The following is an 11372-nucleotide window of genomic DNA, read 5'->3' as shown; positions in this document are numbered from 1 at the left end:
GGCCTCTCTAACGCCACTTTGAGGCGCGGTAAGTCCACCACGATGGTATCCCGACTTCAAGGGATTTTGACAGAGTCGTATGTTTGGAGCGACATTATCGAAATTGCATAATAAATCGAAGCAAATTTGGTCTTCCAGCAGCTCCTGTCAAGGTTGGACCGTCTCCATCAAAGTCGGCCGCCATGAATCACCGAATTGTGGCTTGGTCGAACGAATTGTGGTGGGCAATGAAAGCTTTCTCGTTGGCGACATGAAGGCCACTGTCGACCTTTGCTTAATAACATGGCAAGGCATCCTCGCTATCTCAGGGCCACCGTGTATGGGTTACAGCCACACACGCGAAGCAGCCTTTCCTGCATCGACGATAAGTAAACGGAGAGCAGGAGATCCTCCGAAAGGCGATGCATCGATACTTGCCTCTGTCCTTGAGCTCTCTGCTGCTTCTGCCGCCCCGGGGGGACAAGTACGGTCTCTCCTTTCTCCTCGGCGGAATGGGCACCGTCATCGACTCCCATTTCTTGGCGCTCACCGCCATCGTTACGGTTAGCCCCCCTCTCTGTTGTCCTCCTTCTCTTTTTTGGATATTGGGGGTTTCTATGTCGTCATCTGTGTTCTGTGATTGGGCAGGTGGGTTATCAGTTCCTTTTCTTCGTCGTCACGGCGCTCCTCAAATTCGATAAGGTCACGGATTTTGCCGGTAAATCCACCTTTTGCTTGCGAGATTTTCCCGTAGGCTCATGTCGTCAATTTGAAAGGTTTTTGTCACGGATTTTCCCGTACAAATTGCTCTAATGTTTTCAATCAAGAAAACTAAGATAGTGTTAAACAAGAGGTAAAACTAAGAATACTAAGAATACTTACAAAGTATTTTCAAGTGTACATACCTTTGCTTTATGAATCATGATCTTATTTATAAGATCTAATTGTAACTATGTCATCCATGATTAAGTTAGGAGTAGGAATTACTCGTATGATAATAATTTTTTAGATCATGGGCCACTTAGGTAGAATTATTTAAAAAATTGTTAGAACTTTATAAAACATGATAACTACCTAATATAACTACCTATGAATCAATTTTCAATACTCCCCTTTGATTCATAGTTACATATATCGATTTGAGATATGAAATAAACATATTTCTGAAATGGAAGTGACTTGGTGAGAATATCTACAACTTGTTCATATGTATAATAATATTTTATTATTATGACTCCACTTGTTATAAGATCTCGGATGAAACGATAACGTATCTCTATATGTTTCATTCTTCTACGAAAGATTGGATTCTTCTTCATTACAATTGTGGTTTTGTTGTAACAAAATATTTTAGTTGTTTCTTTTTGTTCTTGATAAAGATCTCTGAGAAGTCTTCTAAGTCATATTGCTTGATATATTACTGATGTTACAGCTACATATTCTACTTCCGATGTCAATAATACAGTTGTTGCTTGCTTCTTTGAACTTCAAGATATAACCCCTAATTCGAGGCTAAAAATATTACTTGAAGTGCTTTTTCTACCATCCAAAGCTTTTGCCCAATCATTGTGAGTGAAACCAAATAATTTACATTTAAAATTATAAAAATACTAAATGTCATAATATATAGTTTTAGCAATATAACGCAGAATTCTTTTAACGGTTTCGAGATGATATTTGCTTATATTACGTATAAAACCTGGATACTACACTAACAGATAAGGTAATATCTGGTTAAATATGAGTTAGATAAATCAAACGTCCAATCAAACTTCTGTAGTACTTGCATTTGTCAAACATGTACCATCGTCAAGTTTCAATTTCTTATTTATATTCATGGGTATTGCTACAGCTTTGCAATTAATCATGTTAGACTTTTTGAATAGATCTATTGTATACTTTCTTTGTGAAATTAAAATTTCATATGATCCTTGCTTCACCTCCAACTAAAGAAAATAGTACAGTATACTTAGATCTAACAGTTCAAACTTATTCATCATGCATTTTTTAAATTATGTGACATGATTTAGATGAACCCATATATATCATCAATATAAAAGCAAACCATAAAAATATTATGTTTACCTTCCTTCTTTAGATAAAGAGTAGGTTCATTATCGCTTCTCTTAAGTCTATTTTGATAAAAATAATAATCAATTTTATTGTATCATGCCTTTGGAGATTGTTTAAACCCATAAAAAGCTTTTTTTAGTTTATACATATTTTCTTCATGTCCTTTAACTAAAAAATCTTTGAGTTGAGTAACAAAAATCTCCTCTTGTAAGTCTTTATTTAAAAACATAGATTTCAAATCAAATTGATAAACGAACCAACTCAAGTGAGCAGCTAAAGCAAAGAAAGGTCTCACGGTTTCGAATATAGCAACTGGAGAAAAAGTATCATCAAAATCAATACCTTATTGCTGTGAATATTCTTTTGCTACAAGCCGAGCCTTATGTTTTTTTATATTTTTATCTGTATTATACTTTGTTTTGAACACTCATTTCAATTCAATAGTTTTCTTTTCTTTCAGTAGATCTGTTAGCTTTCAAGTTTCATTCTTCTCAATTGACTTGATTTCCTCCTTCTTACATTTCGTCATTCATCTTTTTCAATTACTTCCTCAGAACTTATAGGATCTGAAATAAATAAATTAAATGTTGAATCATAAATTTCTGTTAGTGATCTGAATTTTCTTAGAGGAGTTTTATATGAGGAATCATTTGATGACTCTAAACTGCTATTGGGTGAGGCTGACGATAAATGTGTTGGAGCAGGATTTGTCATTTGATTATGTAGAGTGTCTAATTTTGCAGGAATCTAAATTTGTTTTTCATCTTCTTTAGTCTCCCAATTCCAACTTACCCTTTCATCAAGTACAACATTTATATTAATAGTAAATTTTCCACTAATAAGATTATACAATCGATATACTTTGGATTGTAAGGAATACCCAATTAAGATGTATTTTTCGGATTTTTCATCAAAGCTTATGATAGTTTTGTGAATTTACCAAAGCATAAGTAATACAATAAAAAAATCTTAGATGACTTACATCTGGCTTTATACCATACCAAGCCTCAAAGGGAGTTCGATTCATAACAACCTTTATTGGTGAAATATTCAATAAATAAACTGTCATTGCAATTGCTTCTATCCAAAACTGATTTGGAAGATGATTTCTTTTAAGTAAACTTCTTGTCATTTCAACGATAGTTCGATTCTTATATTCAGTTACACCATTTTGCTCCGGTGTATGTGGTGCTATCAGTTCCCTGCGAATATCATTTTTTTTATAAAAAGAATTAAACTCATTAAAAAAAAATTATCACCTCTATATGTTCGAAGTATCTTAATACGTCTACCAATTTACCTTTTTACATGTGCCTTGAATTTTTCAAAATTATCAAATATTTTAAATTTCAGTTCCAAAAAGTATATCCAACTCATGCAATTATAATCATCAGTAAACAATATAAAATATCAACTTCCACCAAATGATTTTGTATTCATAGGTCTACATAAATCAGCATGAATTAATTCAAGATAATTAGATGATTTCCGTACTTTTCCAATTGAAAATGATTTCTTACTTTGTTTGTCATAAATGCATCCTTCACATACATTAAATGTATTAATTTTGGACAATCCGATTTTTTTTTTTTATTTAACAACCTTGAACCATTAATGTTAAGATGTTCATATCTTAAATGTCATAAAGGAAACTCATTCTTTTGAGTTATAATAAGAGCATTCTTTTTAATATTTGAAACATCAAGTGAAAACATATTGTTTTATGTTATGCAAACATTTACTATAATCCAATTAGATTTTTTATTTTTAATGGTGCATGAACTATCATCAAATAAATAAATATCCGTCATTTATCAATTATCCGATACTCAATAAATTATGTGATAAAATAGGAACAAAGAAAATATTATCAAAGTGTTTTATCTTCTCTTGATTTGTCTTCACCTTAATTATTCTTTTCTCTTCCACTTGGATTTTTTTATTATCTTCATATCTAATTTTTAACTTATGAGTTTTATCAGTAACTCTAAATATTGATGTTATGCCTGATATATAATTAGAACATTCACAATTTAAAAGCCAAATATCATTTGAGATATCATTAACTTGTGAATGAGTCACATACAACGTACTACTTTCTTCATTTTTCTCTGTATAGCTTGTTTGCTTTTCTCTTTTCCAACGATCTCCTTTCATGTGACTAAACTTTTTACAATAATGACATTGAATTCCACTATTATAGTTTTTTTTATCATAATTTAATTGCTTTTGTTCATAATGTTCATCAAGGTGTCATTTTCCTCTTCCATTTTCTCTACTACGAAATCCTCCTCTAGCACATCATCTTCTTGTTAATATTTTTCTTCTTTTGAAGTAGAATACACTCTTTAAACATGAAATATTTTTTCTTCATTTTTTTCAAGTGTCATGTTCGACCTTTTTTCATGTGCTTGCAAGGAACTCATTAATTCATCAAATGAAAAGATAGATAAATCTTTTGACTCATCAATTACAGTAACAACATGATTAAATTTCAGAGTTAAACTTCTCAAAACTTTTGCAACAATTATAAGATTATGAAGATGTTCACCACAAGATTTTAAGATTTTATTTGATTAATAATTTTAGTCACTCGAAAAAGAAAATATTGCACCGATTCATTGCTTTTCATGAACAAAATTTTAAACTCACGACTAAAGATTTGAAGTATTACCATAATCATCTTTGATGAGTCTTAAAATTCATTTTGAAATATCAACCAAACTTGCCTTGAGGTTAAGGCTGGTACAATTCTTGAGAAAATTATCTCATATACATCTTGTTGAATGAAGAACAATGCTTTTGAGTCCTTGTTTCTAATTTCTCTCAACTTGATATCTTCATTTGGATCTATATATTCATTCTTTATTAAGTCCTAAAGATCCTAAGACTTGAATAAAGTCTTTATTTTGATACTCCAAAATTCATATCATTTGCCTGAAAAGATAAAAATAAGGTGTTGAGATATGGAATTACCATTGAAAGTCATAATGCCTAGTTCAAATTGAACTTGGCTCTGATACTACAAATGTTGGGGATGGAGGTGCAAGGAAATGATAAAAATAGAATATTATAATGCAATTAAAAGAGAATGCTTTTAATCAAGTAAACCAAAGTAGTATTAAACAAGAGGTAAGACTAAGAACACTTACAAAACATTCTCAAGTGCACACACCTTTGCTTCATGAACCATGGTCATATTTATAGGACATAATGGTAACTATCTCACCCTATCATGTCATCCATGATTAAGTTAGGTGTAATAACTACCCCTATGACAATAACTTCTTAGATCATAGGCCACTTAGGTGGAACTACCTAGAACATGGCTAGAACTACCTAAAACATGGTAACTATCCAATATAACTACCTATGAATCAATTCTCAACATATTCTTATTGCATGAATCTGATATGTCTTTGTTGAGTGAATTGACTCGTTTTTCTTCTTCCTATTGGGTTAATCTACAAATTTCTTGGCATGCTCATCTCCAACTTCGATTCTCTAGTCTCAGCTAAATTATGAATTTTCAGAGAGGAAGCTCAAGGACTGTTATTGTCGTGCAATTAAAGATGAAAATTTTTTTTGTTTGAGGATGAAAATGGAAATTTTTGGATCATTTGATGTCTGACAAATAGTGTCATGCTAGGTTCTATTACATTCTGATCGAATTATTGGGCAAGCCTAGTATTATGTTTCATTATGGTTATTGGGGTTAGTCTTGATAATTCAACACAAATCACAATTGGAGCTGTATTTACTGATTATATGTTGCTCACTAAGGGCCTTTGATGATTTTTTTCTGTTAATAGTTATTTTTATTTCTGCTATTGCTTTCTTGTTCTTGTGTTTCAAAACATTAGCATCAAGGAATGGGTGCTATATCATCTAATTTAAATTATAGATTGCCTTAATAATCTACATCTGCCAGTAATATTTCAAAATCTAGCTAAAAATTTCTTTAATGAATCTGGAGTGCTTAAGCTTGACAATTTTTCTGGCTGAATAATTTGATCATTTTAGTATTATTTGTTCTTTATATCAAACCACAGCAGTACATTCTTCAAATGATCAGATATTAGAATCTCTGTGTGAAAACAGAACTGTGACTAAAATATAATTGCCTTGCTAACTGCCTGTTACATCCACTGCATGATGCTTCTATTAATGCTCATATTTTTTGTTCATTTGCAGGTAGCACAAATTTTGTTATACTTGCAATACTAACTCTGGTAGTAAAAGGATCATGGCATTTTCGTCAGGTATTATTTTTCTCATCATATCAGTTTTTCCCATCACATAAAGTGTCAAATGAAGAGTATTTGTCAAGGCCAATTAGCTGTGCAGTTATAGTTCGATTTCATTTTACTTATCTTTTAACTCTGTATAAGAAATTTCATTTATTCTTAAAATACAAATTTGTCAAAGAATTATACTAGAAAAATAGAACCAAAACCTCCAAGAATCATTATTTCATTTTGGAGCATCTCTTTTATGATAGTTGGAACATAAAAGAGTTGCTAATAATGACTTTCAGGTTCTCTGAGTTTATTTTGATAGGTTGTGTAGTTTTACACATTCAATTCGATACAGAATATTTAAAGTTGCTTCTGATACAGGAGCTGAAACTTGCTTCCTTTTGCAGATTCAATCAGTCATACAAGATTTAGATATATAGGTGCAAGCATACAAATAAAAATTTTGTAAGCTTACTCATGTTTTGGGACAACAAATTGTGCCACAAATTAGCTTGCTAATTATGGTCAATTAAATTGCATATCTTGTTTCTGGAAGAATGTTACCCAACGAATTTAACACTATCTGAGTTTCATAGTGTGCAGTCTTTTTTTTTGTACACATAAGCAAACAACCTTTCAATTTTTTTGTTATGTGGCTGTGATTGTATTTTCTCTGATTTTGGCCCGTAGACCATTTTTCACAATTATTTAATCATCTGAACCTCTTCTTTGGAGACATAACATATTATAAGACTTTGTATATGATATTCTCTCTAGAATTTATTGTTTAAGATTTTCTTTACTTTGTCTGAATATGTAGTTCTATCTTTCAGATTGTGCTGACTATTCTTGTAGCACTTTGGGGTCTTCGCCTAGGAGTGTTCCTATTGATGAGGTATGCTTATCTAAACATGACAAAGTGTACTTCATCATTTTTCACAAGTTTTCATAAATTAAGCCTCATGAATTCTAGGGCCTGCTTCTAGTTGGCTATGATATTAATGTCAAGATTCTCAAACTGTAGTGTGATTATTTTGTTTAAAAACTTGATTTTGTAATCCATTCTCCTCATCTCCTTGGAAGGCATGTCACAATTATGATTTTTAACTCATTTCGTTTGTTAAAATTCAAACAATATCTTGAGGGTCTTAAATCTTGATGAAGTTTTTTCGTACTGGAATTAGTTTATGGTTGCATAGATCTCTTGAATATGTTCAGCATGAATCACTATCTGTGATTATATTGTTTATAAGTAAGCTCTATTTTGTAAAGCCATTTTCCTCATCTCCATGGAGAGCATGTGAGAGTCTTGATTTTATCACTTTTCATTTGCTAATATTGAAGCAATATTTTGAGGGTTCAAACCTCAGTCAAGTTTTCAAACCTCAGCGATAATCATGATTTTAACACTTCATCTTGAGTTACCATCTCAAACATCACTGTTTATTGTGAAATAGTTATTGCTGATTCTAAGTTGCTTTTAACATATCAAATTGAATAATTGGTAATATATTAGAAATATGCCAAAATTAATGCTTGTTTTCTGAAAGCATATGATTTCATCCTAAGAACAGTTGGTACTATCTCTTGTCTGGTCTTGATCAGGATCCTGCAGTGGGGAGAGGATCGGCGGTTTGATGAAATGCGTAATAACTTGGGGAAGTTGGCTGTTTTTTGGATATTCCAGGTTATACACTTGCAAGTCAAATCTTGTAACTTTTAGGAAGTTGTCACTAGAAATTTTGTTTACTGCAGGCTGTCTGGGTCTGGACCGTAAGCTTGCCACTCACAATCGTAAATGCTAGCGATAGAAACCCATCCATCAAACCTCAAGATATTATTGGATGGATAATGTGGTCCATAGGCATATCTATCGAAGCCACTGCCGATCAGCAGAAGTTGCTATTCAAGAACTCTCCTGCGAACAAGGGAAAGTGGTGTAATGCAGGACTCTGGAAATATTCGCGTCATCCAAATTACTTTGGTGAGGTCAGTCAAATTTTATCTTCTGGCTGCTTTTTTTTTCATCCAATTTTGTTTATGTGCTTTGGCAACTTGTGCTGCCCAAGGGAACCGAAGAAAATACATTCTTTTGGTACCTCGTTCAGTTGCAGTTCCCTTTAATCATCTTGCTTGTCTGTATTGGGCAAGAAGATCATTCTACAGAACTAATTTAGAGTTAATATGCAGTAAGAAGCATGGTAATAGGGTCCAAGATCGTTCAAAACTTTTAAGAAGTTAGATCTTGAGTTTGAATGTTGCTTCTTCGACAAGCATCCGATGTTGTCATACAATTTTGGTTTTACAAACGTCTCACTTTGGTTTTATTCCCAAATCTCACTTTTATTGATGAACAACATGTTGCATTTGTCGATTCAACTTATTGTATGTTTGCACAGATTTTCCTTTGGTGGGGAATATTTGTGGCCTCTACTTCAGTCTTGGAGGGTGCAGAATGGCTTGTGGTGTTTGGACCCATCTTCCTGACTCTCCTGCTTCTTTTTGTCAGCGGCATTCCACTTCTTGAGGTAGGCAGTTCTAGACATAAATCAAGATGTTAGTTCTCTTGACATTGGATTTCACTGTGCTAATGGTGATATTCTGATTCATCACATGTGGAATCAGGAATCGGCCGACAAACGATTTGGTAGCATGGCAGAATACCGAATCTACAAGAACATAACAAGGTCAGTTCTCTTTGCTGTAGATTCTGACCTTCTAGTGTGTCCCCCACTCACATCTACTCGATGATCGGCCTCGCAGCCCACTGGTGCCATTACCACCTGCCGTGTACGGAAGATTGCCTGCATGGTTCAAGGTAGCTTTCCTCTTCGAGTTCCCTCTCTACAGTCGAAGTTTTCCACACGAGGGGAGATTAAACTGATACAACTGAAGCTGTTCTCATTTCCTCTTTTTGGCATTACGTTCTTCCGAAATCGTGCTGATACGGCATGTGTGCAATTCATGTAAACTTCTTCAATTCTTGTATCGACATTCTAAACTAGGTCGTGTTGTCGATCGTTCATGTATAAATTCGACTTCTCCATACCTCCAACTAAAGCTTCCTGTCTGTATGTATAGCGTGTAATTAAGATGAACAGAGTCAAGGTTTATCTTGGATCATGCTGGAAGTTAGAGTACTGAATTAGTTGCATGACCTCGATTGCGAAACATGAAGGTTTCGGTTTTGGAATCGATGATTATGATTTCTCAAAATCAGGAATTAGAACCGGACCAAATTTGGTCGGTTCTTCTGGCTTGAACCATTGGTTTTTTAATTAAAAATAATTTAAATTAAAAATATATATAATTTAAAATTAAAATTTATATAAATATATATTTTTTAATAGTAAATCATCGGATCGAATGGAAATTAGAATTATCGATTTTAATTTTTTTTAAATTAGAAGTAGTAATTAAATCATTAAATTTGAAATTGATAAATCATTGGATCTATTTTGATTCTGATTCCATTTGAAATAGATGAATCGTTGAAACGAAACCGCTGTGTTTCACGTGCTGGTAGAAGATGAGATTTTGACCCACCGGCAGACTGGATTTGATGCATCAACAAATGCCGGTGCATCCACGTCTCCCCTATAGCAGACAAAACAAAAGGATAGGATAGGGTGGCAGTAGGTGAGCCACTAAATGAGGGAGAGTCACGAGACAAATCGGACAAAACTACAGCACACTGCCTTCGCATCTCTGCTTTCCCCCATATCAGAACCCATCTCCCAGCAAAATCCAAAGCCAGCACTCACTTCTGAGAGCGTCTCTGAGAGAGCCTCTTCCCTCTCCATCCCCTCCCTCCTGTTCATCTCGGAATGGCCGGAAGGAGAACGCACTCGCCACCGCAGCTGAATCTGGCAGTACCGTTCCTCGCACTGCTCCTCTCCGTCACCACGCCGGTCCACGGCCTTAACATCGGCGTCCGGTCCGTCGACCCCGGCATCGCCACGGTCTGAAATCTGAATCACTTCTTGTTCTCTCGTTTCTTTGGATTGCTTGGACTCCACTCGGTTCTTCTTCTTCTTGTCTCTGCAGAGCAAGCAGCAGTGCAGCAGAAAGTGCGAGTCCGATCATTGCACTGGTAAGAGCCAGAGACCCTGCGCTTTGCTTGACATCGAACTCGTGCTTCGCTTTCTCGTCGACTAACACATGTGTCCATCGAAGTGCCACCCTTCCTGAGGTACGGCAAATACTGCGGCATCTTATACAGCGGGTGCCCGGGGGAGAAGCCATGCGATGCTCTTGACGCCTGCTGCATGGTCCATGACGCCTGTGTGCAGGCCAAACGTACTCTATCTTCTCACCCCCCCCCCATGTCCTTATCTTGTACTCGTATCTAACTTCATTCCGACGATGCTAACCAGTGTCGGTTTCGATGGGATGCAGATGACTACCTGAGCCAGGAGTGCAACGAGAACTTCCTCAACTGCATCGAAGCGGTGAGGGCATCCGGGAAGGGGACCTTCAGGGGGAACAAATGCATGGTGGAGGAGGTGATGGATGTGATCACATTGGTGATAGAGGCTGCCTTGTTAGCTGGAAGGGTCCTTCACAAGCCATAGAAAGGGCGGGTCCAAATTATTATTTTAGGTCTCTTCTTTTGGGGATCACACGTGACCCTACAGAGTTGGAAATGTTTTGGCATCATAATTGTACTTCTACTCTTCAAGGCACGTGACCATAAGAAATTTTTTTTTTGGCTATCGTTTATAGTCTCAGAGCAGTTCCTATGATACATATTATTATCCTTTAATTTTTTTTAATATATTTTAATCTTTAGATTTAAAAAAATTATATTAAAATTTTTATAATTATAAAAAATATTTAATATTATTTTATCATAATGGTATGGACTTTAACGACGAGAGATATAGTCAAGAATAATATGATGGTTAGTCTTATTGATATCTCAAATGGTTCCATCTATATCTTGGTAAAATTGATAATGTTAAAATAAATAAAATTAAATAATTTATTTTTATAATTATAAAAATTTTAATATAATTTTTTAAAGTCGAGATCGAATTGAAAAAACTTATCATAATGATATGAATTTTAAGGACAAGAGAT

General features: G+C 34.4%; 2 protein-coding genes across 2 annotated transcripts; both read left to right on the top strand.

Annotated features, from left to right (window-relative positions):
• Positions 1-258: 258 nt before the first annotated feature.
• On the top strand, positions 259-9413 carry LOC135643103 (uncharacterized). The gene is made up of 9 exons (XM_065159696.1): positions 259-542; positions 628-697; positions 6247-6314; positions 7124-7185; positions 7896-7977; positions 8046-8279; positions 8690-8818; positions 8916-8977; positions 9054-9413. Exons 1-9 carry the CDS (start codon positions 402-404, stop codon positions 9172-9174), a joined length of 969 nt encoding a protein of 322 aa, XP_065015768.1. The 5' UTR covers positions 259-401; the 3' UTR covers positions 9175-9413.
• Positions 9414-9969: 556 nt separating this feature from the next.
• Positions 9970-11005, top strand: LOC135643642 (phospholipase A2-alpha-like). Its single transcript, XM_065160859.1, has 4 exons — positions 9970-10252; positions 10338-10383; positions 10467-10589; positions 10689-11005. Exons 1-4 carry the CDS (start codon positions 10118-10120, stop codon positions 10862-10864), a joined length of 480 nt encoding a protein of 159 aa, XP_065016931.1. The 5' UTR covers positions 9970-10117; the 3' UTR covers positions 10865-11005.
• The last annotated feature ends 367 nt before the right edge of the window (positions 11006-11372 follow it).

The sequence above is a fragment of the Musa acuminata genome, chromosome BXJ3-7 (assembly GCF_036884655.1).
Source record: "Musa acuminata AAA Group cultivar baxijiao chromosome BXJ3-7, Cavendish_Baxijiao_AAA, whole genome shotgun sequence".
NCBI classification, from domain to species: domain Eukaryota; kingdom Viridiplantae; phylum Streptophyta; class Magnoliopsida; order Zingiberales; family Musaceae; genus Musa; species Musa acuminata.
This window is presented reverse-complemented; position numbering and strand designations above follow the sequence as displayed.